The 26735-nt window shown below is 42.2% G+C and overlaps 2 protein-coding genes across 2 annotated transcripts in view; both read left to right on the top strand.

Moving 5' to 3' along the window:
- Window positions 1–11466: 11466 nt before the first annotated feature.
- LOC134447940 (tripartite motif-containing protein 16-like) lies at window positions 11467–22071 on the top strand. Its single transcript, XM_063197670.1, has 6 exons — window positions 11467–11558; window positions 12538–12771; window positions 18438–18612; window positions 18719–18751; window positions 19512–19589; window positions 20670–22071. The coding sequence occupies exons 1-6, from the start codon at window positions 11532–11534 to the stop codon at window positions 21197–21199; spliced, it is 1077 nt and encodes a 358-aa protein (XP_063053740.1). The 5' UTR covers window positions 11467–11531; the 3' UTR covers window positions 21200–22071.
- Window positions 22072–25782: 3711 nt separating this feature from the next.
- The window catches only part of LOC134445905 (tripartite motif-containing protein 16-like), a 4183-nt gene continuing 3230 nt past the window's right edge, over window positions 25783–26735 (top strand). Inside the window, exon 1 of the mRNA XM_063195061.1 lies at window positions 25783–26363. Coding sequence (XP_063051131.1) covers window positions 25788–26363 — 576 coding nt within the window. The 5' untranslated portion in view covers window positions 25783–25787. The remainder of the gene's footprint in view (window positions 26364–26735) is intronic.

Below are 26735 nucleotides of genomic sequence, written 5' to 3'. Positions count from 1 at the left end.
ACCAGGCGGCTCCGACCTACTGTACCCCACCCACTCCTGCCGGAACGCCACCACATCTCCCCAACGTTGGTCTGTCTTCACGTGTGAGTCTGTAGTGTTATTATGCTCCCTCTCCCCACCGCACCATCAGCTGTGCTGCTTGAGCTAAAGCAGGGGTGGGGAACCTTTTTCATTCGAGGGGCCACTTCAAATTCCTCCAAGGGCCGTAGAAGTTCTCAGAGGGCTGTACTATGAACACAAACCAGCATACTGCCCTACAAAGCAAAAAGGCAGTAACTGCATTGCTGTTGAAAATGAGTCACTATGACTTTAATGCCATATATATCAAAGTCTAAAGCCTAATTAAAATGATTGATCTGCAAAAATGGTGGTAATATAAAGTGACAAAACTGTCACATGTCAATAATCTTCCAAAAATCACTTTTACTGGATTGTAGTATCATTTAAAAGTAAACTGACTCCGTTTTGAGCTCTGCGCAGTTACTGCCTTTTTGCTTTGTCGGGCAGCATATTCCCCTGCACTTCATGTCTATATTGAAGGCAGCAAACTTTAAAAGAGACCACACCTTCTCTATGCCCCTTTAATATAACATGATTGTATTGCCAATGCAGTTTTACAATGTCATATTTCATGTGAAGGATGCATAACATTAAAATTATATCGGGGGCCGGATAAAACGCTTCAAGGGCTGCAAACGGTCCTCAACACATAGGTTACCCACCCCTGACCTTAAGTGTGCCATGTTTATACATGGGTGGTTGACGTTTAAGGGCGTAACGCAAAAAAAAAATCAAATTCCTGAAAAAAATGATGGCTAAAAATAGAAAAAAATAAAGCACTCAGTGGTCTGTGGAATTTCACCTTAATTTTGCCATTTTTGGGAAAATGTGTCCTGCATCAACACATAGCATAGGCATGTCACACCGCAGGAAAATGGAGTCACACCACAGGGAATTCACTGCATTATGGCCATTTTAATCCTTTTGTATACATGACTGACATCTGAGCTCATGCTAACTTGATAATGATATTGTGTTTAATCTTAATATGTGTTTTCATTAATAAAAAAACTTTTTTTCCTCCTATAAGAACAGTCACACCACAGGACACCATAAAATGAACCTAAGCATTGCGTGACAGAAAGATTGCAATATGAAGACATATTAAGAGGTTAAGAGTCACCTTAACCTTCCACAGCACTTTCCAATAACTGAGGTACTGACTGGTTAGGAGCCAGTCTTTAAGACCCTTGTAGTTGGCCTTGCAGCTGCCCATTCACAAACATTGACATACATGTCACCCCGCAATTTGTGTTACGAAATTGAACTTGTAGTTAATATTACTGTCTTGAGTTTTTTCCACATTCACATATCTTAATCTAAAGTTAAGATTTATGCAATCATGCCAAATGCTTCATACATTATTCAAAATGTTGTTGGTTAATTTATATATATATTATTATATATTGTTTCATTAATGTTACAGTCACACCGCAGGAAATTTGACATATAAACCTTTACATAAATCTTAACAAAAATGTTTCTTCTCATCTAAGACTAATATGAAACATAATGTACCACATCTTCTTTCATTTACATTTGTTTTTTAAAGGAAAATAACAGTTTTGTAGGTTTTTAACCAATGTTAAGAAAAAACAAGGTGTCACGTCTCCCACCCACATGCGGGTAGCTGACCAGGAGACCCCACCCCTACTTGGACAGTGACTGGAGCCGACCTGATCCATGCTGCTGTTGCTGCCCCGATCTCTTCCAGTGCAATTGTTGCTATCCCCCAAGTGCCAATCCCTGCCCCTATGCATGCTGTTAACCCTTTAACCACCTGAACTGCTGCAACAGTGCTGTGCTTGTCTCTGTTGCTCCATCAATGCATATTCTTTCACTACCCCTGAGCCCTACCTGTATGCATGCTGGAACTAGGAACGGCAACCTGCCCTGGCCCGTTGTACCTGCCCTACTCTGCTGCTGCCCAGGCTTTGTCCCTCTCCTGGCGTGGGTTTGTCATCACGCGTAAGTTTGTAATGACACTTGTGCCTAACCTGATTACAGTGTTGTGTTCTGTATGCCTCCTCTCAGGTCACATTTGATGTAGCTGCACAGCCCGCTGGTACCGGACGGGACCTAACAGATCGGACTATTGCTGCTTTCCCCTCCCCCAAAGACGGGGACCTCATCGGGCTCCCATCCACCCCCTGACCTGTGGACTAGTGCTGTTCTCTCCTGCCCCTTCCAACCAGCTCGCCCAAGTTGATTGACCTACAGTGTGCTGTGCAGTGTGCGGTAGTTATTCACCCTACTTACATGGATTGCTGTGTTCTCATTGTGTGGTCTCATTTTAAATTAAAAAAATTCAACCCTTTAATTCTGTAGTCCCGTGTGTCTTATTGGAGGTGTGTCCCAACTCCTCAAGGTTGCTAGGGTAAATTCCAAGTAGGCATTTTTGCCTGGTGACACAGCAGTGCTTTCCAATATGCGACCTTGCGTCCTCCACTTGGGCTTGTGGCCTCACGTTTTGATGATGCCCCGCCTCTGTGGAGAAAACGATTACGTTTTCCCCGCTGTCAGCCTAGCCAAAACTATTTTTGGCGGACTATTCTTCATTTACCATCCTGTTTGAAAATGAGAAAATGACTTTACAATTGAGTTTTGCGAGATATTGAAATATAATGCTGTTGTTTTTGATGTCATTACAATGTATTACTTCCTGGTACGAGGCCACAAGCACAAGTGGAGGACACAAGGTCACATATTGGAACGCACCCGATAGACCCTAGAATATCAACATTTGCCAGTATATGCCACTTTAGTACTGAGAATAACCACTGAAGTATGCAAACATGAGGCACTAGAGATGTCAGAGTAACGAGGTGGAAGTAGTAGGCTACTACAATACAGTGTCTGAACTTTTGGAGTTGTGTTTACACCCATTTCCACTTTCATATGATGAAATAACTACTTGATAAGGACAGTTAAAAGACAAATCTGAGTAAGTTAACCTGGAGGCAGTGGTTAACTGTTTGAGATCCCTTTGCCTTGATGGCAATTGTGCATCAGGGCTGTTTTATTACTTCTTAACCTTTCTTTAATATTTAAAGACGCACTGTGTAACATTTCCAGTTCATTTCCAGAATTCATGCTGCCCATTCACAAATGACCTTTTTCACGAACAAGCCTGCTTATCACAATCTCACATTGTCAGCCTTATTCATTATGATTGGGAAAGAGCACTTTTCATTCTTGAAAAGATGGATATGCTCCATGTCTGCCATTTTGAATTTCCAGACATTTTCGCTGCAAAACTTATTTTTATATAGTGCTTGTTGTACTTCTTCTCCAGTCCTGTGCTCCAGTAGTACTACATTTAATATACGGTATACAATAATATGTACAATGATACATTTTCAGCCCTGACCCTGTGATTCAGTAGCACAAAATGCTGTGTGACTGTATGATGGTAGCCTAGAGCAAGTAAGGCAGTGTAGTGATTAAGGCAAGAGTCTAGCATTGGGAACAATGAACCCAGATGATAACAGTAATATGTTTGATCAGTCATCCGCTTCTTCCAGGAGTGCCCTTATCAATGGCCTCAGGTCTTTGTAGAGTTTAATGGCTCCTTCAGCTCCAGGGCGGTGAGTCAAGTTGTGTTCCTCCATCACCATCAAGCACAAGTCATGTAGGTCAATGTCACATGAAATATCTGTTTTCCACTGGCAAATGTCTTCACCTAGGATTGTGCTTATTTTGTCCAGTTCAACTGGATGCAGATAATTCTGTGCATGATACAGCTCAGGTACGTTGTACATCATCACTGGCTTGCCATGGTAGACATCACGTCCATTCCTTCCCGGACGAATGCGATGGTTGTCCCACATTTGCACCACTGTGTCCAGCTCGTCCTGTAAGGCAGGCAATTAGTGAGAAGCATTGTTTACAACTATAATTAACGGCTTTAACCCTTGTAAGGTGTTTGTGTTTTTGTTGAAGGTGTTGGTCATTTTGACCCGGGCCTATGGAAAATAATGTTAGGGGGGGCATAGCTCGTATTCACCATGTTCCCTTCATCATGCTTGTGAATTTCTGTGTAAATATATTTTTGAGTGAGAGATTCAGAGAGCGAAAGATAAGGAAATGGTGAAGAAAGTGAGTCACTGTCCCGACTCTCAGACTGAGCCAACATTGATGCACAACCCAAAAATATTGGCACTCATTTTCCCACATAATTCACCCCCTGCCTCAATGTCTACTCAACATGGGATCACTATTATATCAGAGAGTTTAGACAATATTGCTCTATAACCCCCCCAAATGATACTGGTCAAAATGACCCAGCGACACCTCCAGTGTAATAGAAATATGTAATGGGGTTAGCAAGGGGGGTCTCTCGTTTTGCTTTCAGATTCGAAGTCAGTGAATGTCAATGTGAAACAATAATAACAATAATAACTGATATGTTTTTTCTCAAGCAAAATGGGTCACCCAAACACCTTGCAAGGGTTGCAAATTGGTAGCCAGACTGTGCCCTCCTAGTGACGCAACACCCTCAAGAGATTTGAATGTCGATGATAATCAGGCTAGCAAATTGGGCTAGTTGCGCACAATGGCCAAACCGTTACGCACAATATTACGCACACATCCACCAAGTCAAGTCAAGTCAAGTTTATTGTCAATTTCTTTACATGCACTGGTCATACAAAGAATTTGAAATTGCGTTTCTTGCTCTCCCATGCAGACATAGACTAATCTAGGTAAGGACATAGACAGTATAGACATAGACAGTACTCATACATGGACATAGACAGTATGGACGTAGACATTGCTCATACAGACATTTAAAGTGCAAGACTGGACAACAGAAGACTTGTAGAGAACATACATTAAGAGGAGGTATTTTGTTGTTCTTTTTCTAAAAGCTTTTTTCTTTATAGCGTTCTGACATAGTAATAGTAGCATTTGAAGAAAATAAATAATTAAAAAAGGTTTTTATTAAATACACCAGCAGCAGTATGTGTGTGTGTGTGTGTGTTTGTATGTGTTTTGTGTGTGTGTGTGTGTGTGTGTGTGTGTGTGTGTGTGTGTGTGTGTGTGTGTGTGTGTGTGTGTGTGTGTGTGTGTGTGTGTGTGTGTTTAGTGCAGGTAGAAAGTGCGGTGTGCGTCTGTGTGTGTGTACCTGTGTATGTGTGTGTGTGTGTGTGTGTGTGTGTGTATGTGTGTGAGTATGAGTTGTGTGTCAGTGTGTGTATGTTTGGGTTTAGTGCAGAAAGTGCAGTGTGCTTGTGTGTGTGTGTGTGTGTGTGTGTGTGTGTGTGTGTGTGTGTGTGTGTGTGTGTGTGTGTGTGTGTGTGTGTGTGTGTGTGTGTGTGCGCATGTGTATGTTTTGAGTTAGTGCAGGTTGAAAGTTCAGTCACAGATGTAGTAGTGCAGGTGGAATGTTCAGTCGCAGATATGGTGGTGGGGATGAGGGGGGGGAGCGTTGTCAGTGGCCTGGCTGGCTAGAGGCTGACAGTGAAGGGAGAGTGGGTTGAGTGTTCAGTATCTTGATTGCTTGATGCATCGTGCTGCTTGCAAGCCTGGTGGTACGGGAACGGAGGCGCCTGTACCTCTTTCCAGAGGGCAGGAGGCTGAACAGTTTGTGTGCAGGGTGGCTTGTGTCTTTGATGATCATCAGTGCTTTTCGGGTGAGGCGTGCGGTGTAAATGTCCTGCAGGGAGGGGAGTGTTACTCCAATGATCTTCTTCGCTGTGTTCACAACACGCTGGAGTGTCTTCCTGTTTTTCTCCGTGCAGCTTCCTCCCCACACTGTGATGCAGCTGGACACGACGCTCTCTATCGTTCCTCTGTAGAATGTTGTCATGATGGAGGGTGTAGCACTTGCCTTCTTTAGTTTGCGCAAGAAGTAGAGACGCTGATGGGCCTTCTTCGCCAGTGATGTAGTGTTGGTGGTCCAAGAGAGGTCGTCGCTGATGTGCACTCCAAGGAACTTGGTGCTGCTCACTCTCTCCACAGCATCACCGTCGATGGTCAGTGGTGGCAGTTGTTTTTGGACCCTCTGAAAGTTGACAACAATCTCCTTGGTCTTGTTGACATTCAGCAGGAGGTTGTTGTCTTTGCACCATCTGGCCAGCAGGTCTACTTCTTCTCTGTAGTGGGTCTCATCGCCCTTAGTGATGAGGCCCACCAGTGTTGTATCATCCGCAAACTTCACTAGATGGTTAGTGCTGTGGGTCGTTGTGCAGTCATGTGTCAGCAGCGTGAACAGCAGGGGGCTGAGAACACAACCTTGCGGAGCCCCCGTGCTCAGGGTCAGGGTGCTTGAGGTGTTATTCCCTACCCGTACTGCTTGTGGTCTCTGCATCAGGAAGTCCAGCAGCCAGTTGCAGAGGGAGGTGCTGAAACCTAGTTTGTCCAGTTTTCTGATGAGTTGTTGTGGTATTATGGTATTGAATGCTGAGCTGAAGTCAATGAACAGCATTCTCACATATGAGTCTTTATTGTCCAAGTGGGTGAGGGCTGGATGGAGGGCAGAGCAGATTGCATCCTCCGTGGATCGCTTGGCTCGGTATGCGAACTGGTAGGGGTCCAGGGTGGGGGGTAGGGTGGCTTTGATGTGTGACAGGACTAGCCGTTCGAAGCACTTCATGATTATGGGCGTCAGTGCTACAGGACGGTAGTCATTGAAGCATGATGGTGATGATTTCTTCGGCACGGGTATGATGGTAGCAGCTTTGAAAAGTGATGGGATGACTGCTTGCTCCAGAGAGATGTTAAAGATGTCTGTGAAGACATCCTTCAGCTCTTCTGCACAATCCTTCAACACTCGGCCAGGTATGTTGTCTGGGCCAGCTGCTTTGCGTGGGTTGATGGTGGCCAGTGTCCTCTTCACACTGGCAGAGGACAGGTACAGGGGTTGATCATGGGGGGAGGGGGAGTTTTCTGTGGATGAGTGTCATTTTGTGCTTCAAAACGGGCAAAGAAACTGTTCAGGTCGTTTAGCAGAGAGGTGTTGTTGTCACAGCTTCGTGGTGCGGGCTTATAGTCCGTGATGGCCTGTATGCCCTGCCACAGGCTCTGTGCATCTCTGCTGTCTTTGAAGTGTGTTGTTATTTTGTCCGAGTATTCCTTTTTTGCTTTCCTGATGCCCTGGGACAGGTTTGTCCTTGCTGCTTTTAGGCCAGCTACGTCTCCTGCTCTGAAGGCTTTGTCTCTGGCCCTCAGCAGTCTGTGAACGTCTCCTGTGAACCATGGCTTCTGGTTGGCCCTGGTGGTGATGCGTTTTATTTCTGTAACATCATCAATGCATTTTGTGATGTAGGAGGTCACGGTGTCTGTGTACTCCTCAATGTCAATGTGGTTGCTGTGGGTGGCAGCTGTTTTGAACATGTCCCAATCTGTGGTTTCAAAGCAGTCTTGTAGTCGTGACACGGCTCCCTCTGGCCATTTTCTCACCTCCTTCAGAGCTGGTTTGGTGAGTTTTACCTTTTGTCTGTAGGCTGGCAGTAGCAGAATCGTTAGGTGGTCTGATAGGCCGATGTGGGGGATGGGCTTTGCCTTGTATGCTCCTTGTTTTGGGGTATAAACAAAGTCCAGGGTGTTTTGTCCTCTTGTTGGAAAGTTAACATGTTGGTGAAATTTTGGAAGTACTGTTTTGAGATTTCCGTGGTTGAAATCTCCCATGACCACTGTGAAGGCATCTGGGTGTGCATCTTGTTGTTCACTGATCCACCACTTTATTTCAACCGTTTTACTCTCAAAATAAATAGCATATTGCGTATTGATTCCTTACCTGTATAATCTTCAGGAAACAGAATTGCACAAGACCCTTGTCGACGAAATCACCGCTGAAATCACCCGTAGCTTGGAACTCTCTGAAGACGTCTCGCCAGTAGTCCACGTTCTGTCTCCTGTACATCCCCCACCAACATTCGATTCTCTGGTTTGCCGTGCTCCTTCCTTGTATAACACAAGGGGGCCCAGGGGCCTCTCCAGTGTCATCTTCCCTGAAAAAAGTCTGTAGTCTGTTGGCATGGACATTTTCTGTTCCATGATCTCAGGATTTTGGCGCAGCCTCCGAGTTTAGAGACAGTTTGCGTAAAATAGGCTGCGATTACGCACGGGTTGCTGTTGGTAGAGTTTGCTTCCATCCAAATTATATGCCTCGAAAATCCATCGATGCACCCGTTCACCCCAAAGGGGGTGAGCTTGTCGTATGAATCCATGTGCCATACGTAATTATGCCCCGGAACACTGTATGATCTTCGCCGCAGTCTCCTGCCTTTCCGACGCTGCACGACCACGGGATCAAGGGTGGTCTGGATCTCCGCAACAACATCCCGACTGGCACGGAATCCAGCTAAAAGGCACCTTGCGTGCATCATACGGTAGCCATGAAGCCGTCCTGGTCCGTTCATAAGACTCGAGATGAACTCTACGACCTCAGCTGGATCGCTATATCTCCGTCGGTACAGACGAAGCCGGGCCAGTCTTCTGCGGAGGTGCCGCGGACTAATTTTGAAACTATTCCTTATTAAAAGACTTAATGCAATCTCTGCCTGTGTCATCCCCTGATCAAAATATTGCCTTATTAGGTTATCCATTATTCCAGACATTGTAAAGACAAGCGTTTCAACTATGAGAGCCCCGAAGTCATCAAAAGCTCTTCCCGTGGTGCCTATGAATGACCCATTTGTCAGCTGTTTGCTGATCATAAAAAAATGATTCGTTTTCCCGAGATCACGGAATAATTGTTGTGTTTTCTCGAGATCACGGAATAATTGTTGTGTTTTCTCGAGATCACGGAATAATTGTTGCGTTTTCTCGAGGTCTCGAATTAATTATATCGTTATCTCGGGATAACAAGGTGAATTAAAAGTGTACTACAAGATGGGCCGCTCTCGTCTTCCATACATATGGGTTGCTAACTTGATAGAATTCGAATGAACGACCATCGGTGATCTGATTCTGAGTCTGCGCTCATTGCACGCACGCACACGTCTTGTTCCATCAGCAGGGGGCAGCAGGGGGCAGCGTTACTCCACTGTTGAACACGTGACGTCCCTTTCAGGTGGAAGCATTTCACCCAAAATGAAAGTAAAGCAAAGAACGATCGTTATCCACGTTCTTTGAGCAACGGAAAGGACCGATTTGGACGTCGTGAGCAGCTGAGGGAACAATGGCTGTGGCAATGTCAAGCAAAGAAGACCTTTTCATGTGTTCGATTTGTTTGGACCTGCTGAAGGACCCAGTGACTCTCAGCTGTGGACACAATTACTGTTCGGGATGCATTAACAGTTGTTGGGATCAGGAAGATCACAGGAGAGTCTATAGCTGTCCTCAGTGTAGACAAAGTTTCTTCTCGAGGCCAGTTTTGAAAAGAAATTATATTGTTGCCGAGATTGTGGAAGAAATGAGGAAGACCAGGATTCGACCTGCAATTCAGCGTCTTGTTTCCGCTGGCCATGGAGATGTGCTGTGTGATATTTGCTCTGGGAGAAAACTGAAGGCTGTCAAGTCCTGTCTGGATTGCCTGCTATCGTATTGCAAAGCTCACTTAAAAACTCACAATGAGCTTCCTTAAAGTTGTTTCTTGCTTGACATCACTTCTCTCACAAGGCCATCTTGGAGTAGCCTAATTGTTCAACATCAAGGCAATGAAATCAGACCAAGGAGGTCTTACTTACTGTATCATTGAATCAGACCCCAATATTAAGAGAAACAGAGTAAAGTTTTCATTAAAGGTAGGGCCTAGGCCTACAGGAAATGGGTCGAAAAATAGGCCTACTATGCTGCTCCTTGAAACTCGGTTGCCTATTGCCAAATTTGATATTTTCATGAAAGTTTACTAAGTAATAGTAAACTAATATTTCTAGTATGGCCTTAGTCATATTTGCAGCTAAAAATGTCTATTTCTGGAAATTCAAAATGGCGGACCATGGAGAAGATCCCTCTTTTCATGTATGAAAAGTGCAATGGGGCACCTAAGTCACGCCCTCTACTTCCTGGGTCATGGGGCAGAACGTTGCAAAAAAATGAATGGAAGTGAATTAGGCGAGTCGTGGTGGATGTGTGGTGTATAAGTGGAGGTCCAAGGTTTGGATTGTTGTCGAAACACCACTCATTTCAAGCCCAGTACCAAAGAAAATGGAATCTTGTACAAGAAGCACAACTAGCTGGTGTGGCCAGGAGTGGCACTGCAGCTATGTTATCACAGCCAAGTAAATAATGAATGGGTGCCAATGGGGCTGTACCCTTCTCATAGAACTATCTGCCCGTGTGATTTTTTCCCTGGAAACAATGGAGTCGCGTTCGATAGATATAAGTAAGTGAAAGCATTTGCCGACACGTTTGCATCTTGTCAAGTGTTACATTCGTGAAAATTACCCTTATTTCAACTATAGCAATGACATAACACGTGACAATCGACTTTACGGCACTACGCCATTTGTTTTGTAGTTTTAAGTCTGACTTCAGATGTCGATGTGTTTAAAGTTATGTTAGGATTGTTGCGGACACCTGTTATTTATTGCATTTAAGGTGGTGGAAAAGCGGCATGTGTACATGGGGTAAAGGAAATGACTGCGCTCATCCTTAAGAATTTGGGCACCTTCAATTAACATGTTGGACGGCGGTGGGGGGTTTTGAGGTGTGTGACCGTAGATGTCTCTGCTAGGATCAGTCAGAGTACGTCTCTCGTCAGCTCTGGTCGTGAATAGTCGCAAAGATTCCTCAGCCAGCAGGTATTAGCCGAATGCTAGCATGTTGCAGGACAAAACTAACACGTCTTTGGGAGAACAAAGCCATGTCAGGAACCTTTAACTTCACTTCTAATACAACGTTCATGATAAGGTACAGAATGTGCACACATCTTTACAAACCAGAGAACAGAACCGTCACAAATCCCTGCTGAGCCATTTAGCCCAATAGGCTCCCATTCATCTTTTACTTGGCTGCGTTCGCCAACGGGGCTATATGGGAGCCAATGAGAGACGCCTATCTCATAGCTTAGACAATTTCTGACAGTACTTATTTTTTGACTCCCTCTGCCCCATGAACCAGGAAGTAGAGGGCGTGACTTAGGTGCCCCATTTTCCCAGTCATAATGAATACTTAAGTTAGAATTTGATGGTGGGTCAAAGACGTCCAACGTGAAATTGTCATTCGGTGCAACATATACTTTTGCTTAGTGTACTGCAAAAAATAGGTTTTTTTTATTATTATTATTTTCAAGTGGCTTTCATGCATTCACTTGAAAAATAATTCAAAATCACGTTTTTTTACAATTATAGTAAGCAAAAGTATCTGTTGCACTGAATGACAATTTCATGTTGGACGTCTTTGACACTGGTGGTGGTAAGTATTCATAAAGACCAACCCCAAGCCTTACAGAGCAATTAAAATGTTACACATTGTTGACACTTAGCTTAAAAATGAATTGTGATTTCTTTACATAGGAAAGGTTGGGGCAGACCCAAGCAAGATGCCAACAGACAATCCAGAAGAGAGAGAAGGAGGTACAAGAGATGAGGAGAGCAGTTGACACTGTGAAGGTGAGGAATGAATGAGGAAGAAACGTGGTATGACAAAGTCAAGTACGTCAGTCGTGGTATGACAAAGACATGTGTCATGATGTCAAACTCCCGCGGGATCAATGCGCCTGCAGACGTACCTTGCAACTCCAGCAGTTGCTTATTCCCGTTGATAAGTGTTAATTTCGTCAACCATGACTATGACTAAAATATTTCGTCAGAGCCCTTTTTTGATTTTCGTCATTTCGACTAAGTCATATTTTAGTCATTGCCTTCCCAATTTAGTCTAAGACTAAAATTGATTTTCATCATTGTGACTAAGACTACAACTAAATTTTAAAAAGCTGACAAAATGAACACGGGTGTTAAATAAAATGGAGAAAAAGAGAACCAGTGTGTGTGAAGTTTCATTCTGCACAGTGTGATGTGTTAAGAAGAGAAGCAGTGTGGGGAGAACGTTTATTCTGTACAGCCAATGATATATGTTAAAAAGAGGAGCAGTGTGTGGAGAAGTTCTATTATGTACAGTGTTGACTAAAATGACTAAAAATTGATGAAGACTAAAATTGATTTTCGTCATTTAGACAAAGACTGAGACTAAATTGGGAAGGCAATGACTAAAATATGACTGACTAAAAGTGACTAAGACTACGACTAAATAAAAAAAAACGGACAAAATTAACACTGCCGTTGATGTTCGTGGCTTCTCTTATCGCAAACTTTTGGTCGACTTTATATGCGCTGTGTTTAGCGCCACCCACACCATGATGGCAAGTTCTCGAGGCGTACTTTGCAAAGTCGGTTGACGTCGCAAGAAATCAAACACACCTATTATCTCTTCACAGTTTTGCTGCATATTGGGACCCAAACCTCTGACCTCACAGACAAACCCCCGAAAAGGGTGGAAGGTGCACTAATATGCACTAACAGGGACTGATTATATAATGCTTAATGATGTCTCTCTGTGTTTCCTGATTTCTCTTTGTGTGCCTCCTGGTAGAGCTCTGCACAATCTGCTGTGCTGTATAGTGACAAGATGTTTGATGACATCATTCGCTCTGTTGAGAGAAGGCGCTCTGAGGCGAGAGAGATGATCAGAGCTCAGGAGAAGGCGGAGGTGAGTCGGGCTGAGGGACTCCTGAAACGACTGGAGCAGGAGATCTCTGAGCTGAGGAAGAAAGTTGATGAGATGGAGAAGCTTTCACACACACAGGATCACATCCATTTCCTGAAGGTGAGGAATGTGAACTGTTTTTGCATTCCAATATGCAACCTTGCGTCCTCCACTTGTGCTTGTGGCCTCGTACCAGGAAGTAATACATTGTGATGACATCAAATTGTTTCTTAGCTAGGCTGACAGCGGGGAAATTAAATTATTTTCTCCACGGAGGAAGGGCATCAGCAAAATGTGAGGCCACAAGCCCAAGTGGAAGATGCAAGTTTGCATATTGGAATGCACCCTGTGTTTTTTTTTTTTTTTTTCAACTGCAGTGTACAGTATTACCACATAAATGAAACATGACTTAATATAGAATGCTGGTTGTCTACAGCAGTGCTTCTCAAACTTTTGGATGGGGCCCACTGGTAGGCCCTAAAGGTATTCCACGTAGACCTTGAAATTATTTTCAAAAAGTCTTAATAATATTTCTGTGTGTGTGTTGCTGTCGACTATTTTCAAAATTCAAATGGGCCCCAAGTTGGAAAAGAACATTTGATCCACCTTTTTTTATTATTCTTTTGATCTCTTTGATTTTTATCACTTTTTAATGTATTTTGTCTTCCTATTTTTCTATTTAATTCTATTTATTGACTCAGAGGGCCTGCACAAGAGTTCCTATGTGCAGGGATTAAAGTTCTCCGGCATATACCGGATTTCCGGCTTTTAGCGATTGCCCGTGGGTTAATTTGTTTTTTAAATAGTCGGAAATAAATTGACGGTAAATAAATAAATAAAAAGACAACCGAAATCCCTCCTGCGATTGTCAGCCAATGGTAGCAAAGGACCACACTAAAACTAACATTGTTCACCAATCAGAAGAAGAAGGGGGCAGGTCTTAGGAAAGCGTGCTACTTCAGTATCTCGCTCGAGTCGGACCACCACAGAGCCGGCGGTCTACTAGTAGCAGACAGTCGCCGACTCGCCGCTCTCGTGCTGCTGTGTGTCAACAACTCGCTCTACATGGCAAGGCACCTTGCACCGTTTATTGCTCTATGAGCAGAAATATGTGTAAAGATAACTAAACTGCATGCTATGGATTGGTGATGCCGTTGTCGTCAAAAACATAAATGGAACTGGACATTGTGTGTTTGGACATAGCCTACAGAATGTCGATAAGCATACAGTGTTGATAGAGCTTCTCTGCTCAGTGCTAATAATTAGCTCTCCACAACACACAAGGTTCTGTTTTTTCCACAGACGTTCGATACCTCTGTGTCTTTTCATAATTTCTGAACCCAACTTAGAACTTAACACAGAGCTGTCACAGCATCTCCCGGAGTGTGGAGCGGTCGAGCGGACCGTTTATCTGTGTCTCATCTCCTAATGTCAACCACTGCCTGTGCATTATGCTACCGGTAGTTCCATTCAAAATAATGGCTGGATAGCGTGATTCATGAATCAATCACCAGATTACTTTCTGGGGTTGTTGGAAGAGGTTATAGGAAGATGTGCTTCAGTCTACAACTACTTGTGAGAACACCAACAGTAAGAGAATAATTTGTTATTAGTTAGAATTTAACAAAAAAGCTTATAATAAGTCACTTCAGCATGTTGCAGATGCCACACTCATGCTGAGTTTTGTTAGCATGCTAACTACCGAACTTTTATGCTAATGTTTTAGCTAAGAGGAGTCGGGTTACTTATAATAAACACCACCTACATATTAACTGATATTATCTCCGATGGAAAAATCAATGCAAAAGTATTGACATTGGCGCTGTGTTCAACTTAAAAGTGACTCAAATAGCGCCTAGCAAGATGGCAGTCTGCATGCAGACAGCAGCAAGTTTCATCCCACTAGCTGTAGTATAATACAGGTTTGGTTGTTGGGTGTATAATTCCTGTCATTGGCACGTTTTTAGTCTACATTCATCTCAAGTTGCCGTTTTCATGATGATTGTGAGATCGTTAAATAATATGTCACATAATGGCTTGTTGATGGCTTTTAACAATCTGTTAATGGGCTTTAGTTTTCAGTGGAATTCTAGTCATTGATTGGAGGCTAAAAATAATACTGCTATATGGTGATGGACAGAACAACTTGAGCTTGATGATGAAGCAAGGCAGTCTTTTTTTCTGAGAATAGCCCAATAGGAGAGTAGCCAAAATATTTACAGGGCAGGCACTACAAATTCTGACCTAGAGCTAGCTCTATCCAAGGCTCTATTCAGACTGACTGTACAGCTGAGAAACCTAGAACCCATCTATCTACAGACACAGACAACATCTAGTCCATAGTAGCCACCAAAATGACATTAATGAATTAAGTTGATTTGCATTTGTAATTCGTTAAAACTAAAGGTATTTTGCATTATTATTCAGTCATGTCCAGGCATTTGCATTTTCTTTTTTTAAAAGGCAGGATTAAACACTTAGTGCCTAAGTAACCAAAGATTATGCTTTTACCTCTGTTATGTATCTAACATGTCATGATATTTCAATCTTTGTTGGTCATATTCTGCTACACATACTTTTCTCATGCTTTTGTGATGAAATGGCCTATGTAACTACACTATTATGCATAATAAGTATGTAATTATGTAATAATGATTATCGCTACACCCTTTTGGTCTCCTTGGTAGGCCCTATTCGAGTTGCAAAAGTCATTTTGACCCTGACATGGCACCCACATCAGAATAAGATAAATAAGACAAACATAAGTGTAAATACTAAGCTTAAAAAGCAATGAAATTCTCGTTTCACCGTGTATCGAATAGGGTCGCGTGGACGCACCAAAAAGTTCAGGCTCAGGATTTTTTTTTACTTTAATCCCTGTATGTGCTTGGACTACTAGTTTATGCACAAATGGCAAATAAAGTACTTTGAACTTTGAACTTTTGAACTTTGAACGGCTGGTGTACAGTATAAAGGGTCATTTCACGTGAAATCAGACACTTTGGGACCCGACCGACCCGGATTTCGATCATACTTGGTGTGCCTTTTCAGTAGCAAGGTAGCACCCCAGAACTGCATTGGTTTGAATCTGACACTAATATTAAGGGAGAAACAGACTAGGAAAGGTTCACATGTGAGGGTAGGACACTATACATTCAGCCTTGAATATATCAGTCAGTGTTAGTCACAAAAAGATGCCTGTGGTGTTGTTTGAAAGCTCTTTTCTGGCTCTACATATTACACAATCACCTTGGAATACAACTACTCTCAGAATATGAATTATGATAAATTGAAAAATTAAAAATTGAATATCTAAAAAACTCATATTTTAAAATGGCCAGTTCCTTGTCCAAACGTAGCCGGCAATGTCATGAGCAGCACCTAAAATGCTGGTGTTCGGTTTGTTATTCATTTCAGAGAGAATTTGACTCACAAATATGGCATCATACAGACCACTTACTAATAATATGGTAATACCATAGTAGCATCACATGACAAAACAAAAACAAAACAAAAATGGTCAGTGTCCATGGTCCCAGGTTTCAGAAACTAAGGCAGATGTCCATATACTGTATACATACCAAATGATGATATGTGAATGTTTGAACATTCCTTCTCTGTGTACCTGTGCCATCTTCCCTTTACCGTACTTTAAAGAGATAATCAATGGCTACACTCTCATTTTGTACTCTACCAGTGCATTTGAAGCAACAGCTGTGTCTTTTGTAGATAATGTATAAGTACGTCCCGTTGCAGTTACAGGTTCCACTACCAGAAGCACATCCTGATGATCCATGACAAGTCTATCTGGTCTGAAGGGAAAAGTGAAGGATGGAGATGGCCCATGAGGATGCAGGAAGTTCAGTTTCACCTCTCCAGTGCTCGGCATACATTCCTCAGCACATGCTAGCCACCAGTTGCCATCATATACAGCTACAACATACCCTTTGGTGCTTGAAAATGTAACACATTCCTTTACTGAGCTCACTCTTTCAACTCTGCCTTCTCTGAATGCTCAAAATGGCCTAACTTCCACTGTGTCCATTGACAATGGGCAGAAGCTGTGTAGTTTTTGAGTACCTGGAATAGTTCTTGCAGATTCAAACCTTTTCAACAAGTTCTCAGCTTCATGATGGTACATATCTGTTGTGGCAAACTGGCAATGGATGTTCTTGACATTATCCTTGACAAATTCAAACAGTTGGTATGGCGTTACAATTTAATTGTCAATAGGACGTTGCAGACTTCCTGCACAATATAAGAACCTTAAAATTACAACAAATTTGTGCCACCACGAGGCAGATTTTCACATACCTGCAGAGTGGCACTTTTTTGCCACATCACATGGCAAAGGTCCATGTGATGGCGTTGGAGGACAGTTAAATGGCTTGCTGCACGAGCAAGTCTGCAACGTCCTATTGACAATTAAATTATAACGCCATACCAACTGTTTGAATTTGTCAAGGATAATGTCAAGAACATCCATTGCCAGTTTGCCACAACAGAGATGTACCATCATGAAGCTGAGAACCTGTTGAAAAGGTTTGAATCTGCAAGAACTATTCCAGGTACTCAAAAACTACACAGCTTCTGCCCATTGTCAATGGACACAGTGGAAGTTAGGCCATTTTGAGCATTCAGAGAAGGCAGAGTTGAAAGAGTGAGCTCAGTAAAGGAATGTGTTACATTTTCAAGCATCAAAGGGTATGTTGTAGCTGTATATGATGGCAACTGGTGGCTAGCATGTGCTGAGGAATGTATGCCGAGCACTGGAGAGGTGAAACTGAACTTCCTGCATCCTCATGGGCCATCTCCATCCTTCACTTTTCCCTTCAGACCAGATAGACTGTCATGGATCATCAGGATGTGCTTCTGGTAGTGGAACCTGTAACTGCAACGGGACGTACTTATACATTATCTACAAAAGACACAGCTGCTGCTTCAAATGCACTGGTAGAGTACAAAATGAGAGTGTAGCCATTGATTATCTCTTTAAAGTACGGTAAAGGGAAGATGGCACAGGTACACAGAGAAGGAATGTTCAAACATTCACATATCATCATTTGGTGTGTATAAATGGACATCTGCCTTAGTTTCTGAAACCTGGGACCATGGACACTGACCATTTTTGTTTTGTTTTTGTTTTGTCATGTGATGCTACTATGGTATTACCATATTATTAGTAAGTGGTCTGTATGATGCCATATTTGTGAGTCAACTTCTCTCTGAAATGAATAACAAACCGAACACCAGCATTTAAGGTGCTGCTCATGACATTGCCGGCTACATTTGGACAAGGAACTGGCCATTTTAAAATATGAGTTTTTTAGATATTCAATTTTTAATTTTTCAATTTATCATAATTCATATTCTGAGAGTAGTTGTATTCCAAGGTGATTGTGTACTATGTAGAGCCAGAAAAGAGCTTTCAAACAACACCACAGGCATCTTTTTGTGACTAACACTGACTGATATATTCAAGGCTGAATGTATAGTGTCCTACCCTCACATGTGAACCTTTCCTAGTCTGTTTCTCCCTTAATATTAGTGTCAGATTCAAACCAATGCAGTTCTGGGGAGCTACCTTGCTACTGAAAAGGCACACCAAGTATGATTGAAATCCGGGTCGGTCGGGTCCCAAAGTGTCTGATTTCACGTGAAATGACCCTAAAGCAATAGGGTACGTTTACTCTCAACAACATTCAATAACTAGAAATGTGGAGTTACTAAATTCTACTTTATTTCACTGGTTTCATGTCGTGCATATGTGTGTTTTTTCCCAACAGAATGTAGGCTCCCTTGCCGATATTCCTTACAGTGCAACATCAGCTTCCGTGACCCTCCTCAACTCCAACCTCTCCTTTGAGCCAGTGAAAACATCGGTCTCTGCACTGAAGACGCAGCTGCAGGAGAAATTGGATTCGACCTTCAAACAGGAAGCAGTCAAAATGTCTGCAGCAGGTCAGACGAACCTAAAGAAGTTACACAAACCTCTATAACAAATGTATTTAAAAGCAAGACGACAGGAGGAGATTACTAACACGTTTTTCTCTGTATCTCAAAACAGTGGCAACTATGCAGATGTTCCAGAGCAAGCAATGTGAGTCTCTCTGTCTCTCACTCTCTCACACACATACAACCATGTCATCACTGGTAAAAGATGTGATCCCATATTTGTGGCTTTCCTTGCTATTTACAGTATTTAATGGCACCCAGTAAGGTGAATATCCTCTAAACTCATTTTGATGTCTGATTTGTGAAGACAAACAGATACTGAGGGAAGGTTGAATTAAACCATGCTTGCTGTGTCAAATGGCACCCCACATGAAGCTGGGCTTTATTCTGTTGGAATGTGCTGCTTGAGAACTGTTATGGCTCCTCTGATGGAGTTACCATGACTAGGGTTGTGGGTGTGTTCTGACTATTGCGGCAACGAGCCTGGCTCTTTGGTGTAGCGGTCAGAGCCCCAGTTTACTACCCCAGAAAGCCCGGGTTCGAGTCTCGGCTGGGCAACTCTACTCCCCTTCGCTACAAACTCTGGACGGTTTATCATTCTCCTTAATGTACAAGTAAAAAGATCATTTGGAAAACATTTAACAAGGTCATTTCTATTGACGGTGGCTTAATGCACATTCAAAAGTACATCCGAGACTTACTTTATGAATTGGGTGTTACCACTATTTTGTGGAGTATTGATATGTGTCATTGATAAAACATTGAGTCAAAATATAAGAACTACTTTCCATAGTGGAATAGTAGTGGAGAAAATCCAAATCAGTGCATACCAGCCAATCGGAAAGTCATTTCCTTCACTTGGTCATACATGTGATATGATTGGCTATCTCTGTGTTGATGTCCAGATACTGATCCTGAGCTGCCATTCAGAAGAGCAGGCAGTACGGAGCTGCAGCCCATGACCAGAGAGCACTTCTTGCAGTGTAAGAAACCACACACACACACACACACACACACACACACTTTCAGGAAAAGTTTCTGAAGGTAGAGCACAACTCCGGGGATAATGGCTGAGGCAACGTCAAATAAACAAGATCTTTTTGTGTTGTATTTCACTGATTCTTGACAGTTTGGCAAAAACATGTCCTAGCAATAAACATGCTAATTCTGTTGAAAATCAACAACATTTTCATGAACAAAAGGAATCCAGGTAATGACCAAGGGGTCTGTTACACAAATGTACAGTTGTTTGAAATATTTAAGTGTAAGTCTGGAATAAATTCTGGATAATTCAATAATATCCCCATGACGTTGAAGAAAGTATGGAAGTGGTTCTACAGATGTGCACATAGTGAATGGGGGTGTACCTTATTCAATAAATTGAATAAGGTACACTCGAGTAAACCACAAATCTATTGCATCGCTGAACATTACTACGATTATCGTTAATTTTGTATTTCTCTTATAGCACTGATTCACATCCCTTGATTATGGTTGTGAAAGGGGTTGAAAAAAAAAGTAGTGTGGCGTAAGGGCAGCCTTGTCTGGAATCTACCGGTAGGCTATATGGGGGCCAGGGGTGGAACTTAAACATTTTCCCCACCAGTCACTGTTTTTACCACTTCATATTCAACCGTTTCAAACATTGTAATGCCAAGTAAGTTTTCTGATCAATACTTTCGTTTGAGAGATCATGAATTCAGTTATTGTGATGGCAATAACTCTTTTCATTTAAAAAAAAAACCTTAAACCTTTGTTGTTGGATGCTGCGTATAATTCAGCATACCCGGGCGCCTGTAGAACATTTTTACCCGTCAGGCGGTTGGTTGACCTATTTCACCCGCCAAAGGCCAAATTCACCCGTCATTGGCAGGAGGACGGGTGCTTATTTTCAACCCTGATGGGGGCCCTTGTCATGATAAAGTTTGGGAACCCCTTGCATTAATGGTTGTTGGAATCAGGAACATCCGATTGCATGCACACACAACTAAAATATTCACATTCCGTAGCATGCGATATTTCATGCCATTGACTTAAGTTTTCCTGTTCTCCTCTTGCATTAGATTACTGCCGCTTCACCCTGGATCCAAACACTGCAAACAGAAAACTCCGCCTGTCTGAGGGGAACAGGAGGGTGGAGCTGCGAGATGAGACGCTCCAGTTATATCCAGATCATCCCGAGAGATTCCATGACAGTTGGTGTCAGGTGCTGTGTAGAGAGGGTGTGCCTTGCCCTGCACGCTGTTATTTTGAAGTTGAGTGGAGTGGTGAGTGGGCGAATATAGCCGTGTCATATCAAACCATTGGCAGGAAAAGAAACCTTAATGATTGCCGTTTTGGAAACAATGACAAGTCCTGGAGACTTACGGTTAACCCCTTTGAGACATTTTTCTACCACAATAATGACCGCACCGACCTCCTTGTAGTGGCCAGTCCCAGAGTAGGAGTGTATGTGGACCACAGGGCAGGCACTCTGGCCTTCTACACCATTTCTGACACCATGACGCTCCTGCACAAAGTCCAGACCACATTCTATCAAACACTGTATCCTGGGTTTTGGTTAGGAGCGAGATCATCAGCTAAGCTCTTGTGACTCACATGCATGTAGCACATCTGGGCTGTGTGGATCCATGTGTGTTGTTATACGTGTATGCACATGACATCACATCTCATCACCACAAGTTATGACTGGGAGCCTTGGTAACATTTTTACCAGGGCGTATTTGACTATACAGATTGTTTTCTTTATTAGGCGGGATAATGACCACCGCCCAGTGTTTGAGCACATTCAATATCTTAAGTCACCTGTCTGCATCAGTTTCACACACACACACACACACACACACACACACACACACACACACACACACACACACACACACACACACACACACACACACACACACACACAGACACACACACACACACACACAGTGAAAACGTGTCTGTATAAAGAAAGAATCTAACCTTAGGTGCAAAAATGGAAACTATGAAAAGTTAAAGACTGTGGTGGCAAGTTGAACATGACTACAGTAGGTGGGGTGTCTGACCCCCTAGTAAGTTTTCTGACATTGATCATCGTTAGTATGTATGGAAAAGTTTTGTTTTTCTTTTTTTCAAGTTTTTTTGTTAAGCATTTTACGTTGTCATCATGCAGGTTGTTGTGAAATCCGCCAACTGGTGTACACCACATGCATAATTATGACATTTTTTTGTCAGGTATTTTGTTTGCAGTAATGCTATGTTACCCTACATTTAATCAATGTCAGGAGATGGAAAACGTTTCTGTTGGCGGAAAGCTATAGTGCACATTGTTTATGTACATTTAATTAATATTCTGGTTTGTTTCTTTGAATGATTGAACCTCTTCTCTTTTCCCATTGCAGCTAATAGACTTTTAATTTTAAAATGTTTCGTTTTATGTTCTTTTTTCTACGTTTTCCCAATAAATATTACTTTCATTCACTATTTGCTATTACAGTCTATTTCATTTACTATTTACTACTTCAAGTACAAGTAGGCCATTCCTCGAGTACAGTTCAATAAGGTAATGGAACTATTTCATTTGATTTGAATGTACTGTTTGTTGTGTTATCTGCTGGTGTACTGTGGCGAATAAGTAGTAATTCAGTTTAACACTCCAGCGTTCTGCCTTGTGGTGTGTAGTGGTATGTGATGTTGAGAGACTGTATTGTATGATAGAGGACTAAAAAATCCTCAATGACACCACATGAAGTCTGCCACACTTAGTGGACATATACTGCCTTATTTCATTAGTACGCAATGAACATTTTTCATCATCAGTGTCCCAAATTTGAGTTTATCTCAGCTAACCAATAGTGATACAATTCAATACATGGGTGTGGCAAATCCAGACACAGAATGAGCCATTACCAAGACACTTTCTATTCTGGGGGTGACGAAAGGCCACCTTCAAATGTCCAAAGTTGACTGAAGCAGCAATGTCTCAGATGACTTAGGTTGTGAGGGAAGGAGCCCTTGGCCTGCTGGACACAGGAATGTCCACCTGAGGGGTCTCTGCTGCTTAATGTTCACTATTGTACAATAATCTGTTAAACCATTGTAAGGTGTTAGTGTTTTTGTTTCAGGGGCCTATACTACAAAGCTGGTTCAGGATAAGTTAAGGTTAAGCTAAGAGGTAAATCATCTAATAGAAGAGCCTGGAATCTTAATTTTCTCAAGAAAAGCTCTTCTAAAAACCAGCTTTGAAGTATAGGCCCCGGGGCCCTTAGACCTACCCAGGCCTAAACAAATCATAAAAAGGAAACAAATCATGGTTCATATCCACCCTCATGTTCCCTTCATCCTGTTTGTGAATTTCTGTGTTTATGTGGTTAATATAGCAGTGTCGTATAAAACCATCAGCAGAAATATAAGGTTTGGAGACAGCAATTAGTTCTGGAGGCTTATTGTCAAACCCGATGGTAGATGGATCACCCACAATTTAAAAAAAACAAAAACACTGAACTCCCCCCAGTGGCCAGCTCCAGAGTAGGAGTGTATGTGGACCATATTATATATTATATATACTATATAATAGGGCAGGGACTCTCTCTCACACACTCTACCCTGGGTTTGGGTTACCCGACGGATCATCAGTGAAGCTCTTGTGACTCACATGCATGTAGCACATCTGGACTCTGTGGATCCATGTGTTACCTGCACCCATGACATCACAGAATTAGACCCGGGTTACATGACAACATTTTGATGCATTTTTCCTGTTTTGACAATACAGATTTTTTCATAATTGGGTGATAAATTAGTTCCAAAATAGTGCGCAGGCACTCACTCACTCACTCATTCACACACACGCACGCGCACACACACACACACACACACCATATCATTAAGAAATCCAGGCAGAGACTGTACTTTTTGCGCCTGTTGAGAAAGTTCAAAGTTTCCACACCCATCTTAAAAGCCTTTTACTCCACAGCAGTGGAGAGCATCTTAAAAGGGTCCATCATCACCTGGTATGGAAATGCCACAGTGCATGAACAGAAAGAACTACAAAGGATAGTGCGCTCTGCCAGCCATGAAAGACATCTATACAAAAGAAAGTGTTATATAGGGCCCATACAATTCTCAAAGACCAGTCACACCCAGGATATGGACTATCAAAAAACTGAGATCTGGAAGGCGACTGTGCTGTCACAGAGCTAGAACTGAGAGACTGAGAAAGAGCTTTTTTCCTCATGCCATTTGCTTACTGAATTCCTCCTAATTAATTTGATTTAACACACACCGCGCACGCGCGCACACACACACACACACACACACACACCTTTTATTTTTATTATATTTGTTCTTCACCCTTCTTCTGCACACTTGTTTTGCACCGGCCATGCATTTCAATACAAGTGACACGAAAGTGTCTCTATGTACTTGACAAATAAATATCCTTGAATCCTTGAAGACAGTGAAAACATGTCTGTATAAAGAAACTAAGAATCTAAAAAATTACAAATTAAATTATCAAAAGATCAAGACTGTGGTGGAAGGTTAAACATGACTACAGGTACAGCAGGTGGGAAATCTGTGATAACATCCATTAGCATGTACTCTTTTCGTTTGGGGTGGTTTTCATTGTTTGTTAAGTGTAGTTTTTTGTTGTTTGTTTTCTATTTTACATTGTCATCATGCAGATGGTTGGCTATGTGAATTCCTTTTTTATAGTGTACACCCCACATGCACAGTTAGATATTTTGTTAATAATAAAGTTACATTCCAGATGTCTGTCTCATGGTGTATAGTGACACGTGATGTTGGGAGCAGAGGCCCCAATGATCCTCAATATTCACACCACATTAAGTTAGTGCCCCACCCTTAAAGGTGCACTGTGTAGGATGGTGGCCAGAGTAGGTATTGCAACTATTCTGCTCATTGAAACTGTGCTGCCCATTTCCAAATTTGATTATTTCATTGATATTTACTAAACAATAAACTAATATTTACTAGTATGACCAAAATACAGTAAGTTTTGTGTATGAAAAGTGCCATTTTCCCAGTCACAGTGAATACTGTACTTAGAATTTGATGGTGGTGGTAAGTATTCATAAAAATGGTAATATTTGTGAGTGGGTAACGTGAATTGTGGAAATCAACCACTAAAAATATTACACAGTGTATATTTAATGGGCATATGTGTCTTGCATTAGTACAAAAATAGACTGATCATCAGTGTTCCAAAGTTCAATTAATCTCAGCCAATGACCATTTGGACATAGTTAACCGAGCGCATTTGAACATACTGTAGTTAACAGTAACATGATATTGAGAGCACAGCCAGTATGATTTATTGAGGCCTTTTGTGACATGTCTGTAGTCCATCAATTTTGTCTTTTATTTCCTTAAACAGGACAGTGGGAAACACACATGGCATGGTATTACATTACACACCATCACTTCAATCCAAACCTACCTACCGTTATTTAGGTACAGGGTATTGTTTACACAGGGTATTGTCTTGCTGAAACCCTCTTACACTCACACTTAAACTTATATGATACGCTGGAAGGGGATTCGAACAAGCAATTATCGATATCAGGACAACTTTCACAAACAAACACAGACAGACACACACACGCACGCACACACACACACACACACACACACACACACACACACACACACACACACACACACACACACACACACACACACACACACACACACACACAGCCCAACCTTTATATCTTTGTGGGGCCCTTCCTATCTTTGTGGGGGCCTTCCATTCATATTAACCCTAACGATAGCTAAAGAATGCTAAACTGTGCCCAAACCAAGACAATCCCTAACCCTAACCTGTCAGTGAGGAAATGTTTTACACTTTTACTTTTACCAGTAGGCTAACAACAAAATTACCTCAGCAAAAGGGGTCAAAACATGTGGGGTCCAGGATTTGGGCCCCGCATGGAGCGAGGGTCCCAGCATGTGGGTGTGCTCCAATTGCAGTGAGTGGCTTCACAAAGGTAGATTAAGTATCGCGCACGCACACACGCTCACAACACACTGTCTTGTTCAATCAACTGTCAGCAGGGGGCAGCATTACTCCACTATTGAAACAGGTTTTTCTGGAAGCATTTCACCTAAAACGAAAGTGAAGGGAAATTGTTGCAATACAGGTTTTGGACGTCGTCGTGAGCAGTTGAGGAAAAATGGCTAAAGCAATGTCAAGTAAACAAGATCTTTTTATGTGTTCTATTTGCTTGGATCTACTGAAGGATCCAGTGAGTCTCAGCTGTGGACACAATTACTGTTCGGGCTGCATTAACAGCTGTTGGGATCAGGAAGATCAGAAGGGAGTTTACAGCTGTCCCCAGTGTAGACATGCATTCACTTCGAGGCCAGTTTTGAAAAGGAATAATGTTATGGCCGAGCTTGTGGAAGAAATGAGGAAGACTACAATTCAACCTGATGCTCCCGCTGACGATGGAGATGTGCAGTGTGATGTTTGCTTCGAGAAAAAACTCAAGGCTGTGAAGTCCTGTCTGGATTGTCTGATGTCTTATTGTGAAACTCACTTTAAAGCTCACAACGATCTCAACAGAGGGAGAAACCACTCAATAGTCGACGCCACTGGACAACTACAGGAAAGGATTTGCCCCCGTCATAACAAGGTTCTTGAAATCTATTGTCTTACTGATCAAAGTTGTGTCTGCTACTTGTGCACAATGGACCAACATAAAGGCCACGACACCATCGCAGCTGCAGCAGAGTGCGATAATAAAAAGGTAAGACCCGCAACTCCACAAGGCATATGTGTATTATGGAAATGTACACATAATGGACTGTAATCTGACTGACTTTAAGTCTGACGTTGTCACTGGTGGAAGCACCCAGAAATGACTGTGCAAGGTCCAAGGCTAACAAAATGTGGTGAAACATTAACCTTCTAATTTATTGTGACTTCATAGCACAGGCTTTTTATTATTATTTAATAGGGGAATATCATTATGATTCTTCCTGTCAGCTTTTAAAAGACACAAAGGGTGTTTTCCCCTACAATACTAGTTTTTTATGACTTAGTGGACGTTAAATGATAAGTTGTCGTGTGTTGAAAAGACAGAAACGATTGTAAATTATCTTCAATATGAGCTATTATG

The sequence above is a fragment of the Engraulis encrasicolus genome, chromosome 1 (genome assembly GCF_034702125.1).
Source record: "Engraulis encrasicolus isolate BLACKSEA-1 chromosome 1, IST_EnEncr_1.0, whole genome shotgun sequence".
Lineage (NCBI taxonomy): Eukaryota > Metazoa > Chordata > Actinopteri > Clupeiformes > Engraulidae > Engraulis > Engraulis encrasicolus.
Note: the sequence above shows the minus strand (reverse complement) of the source record. Positions and strands in the feature narration are given on the sequence as shown.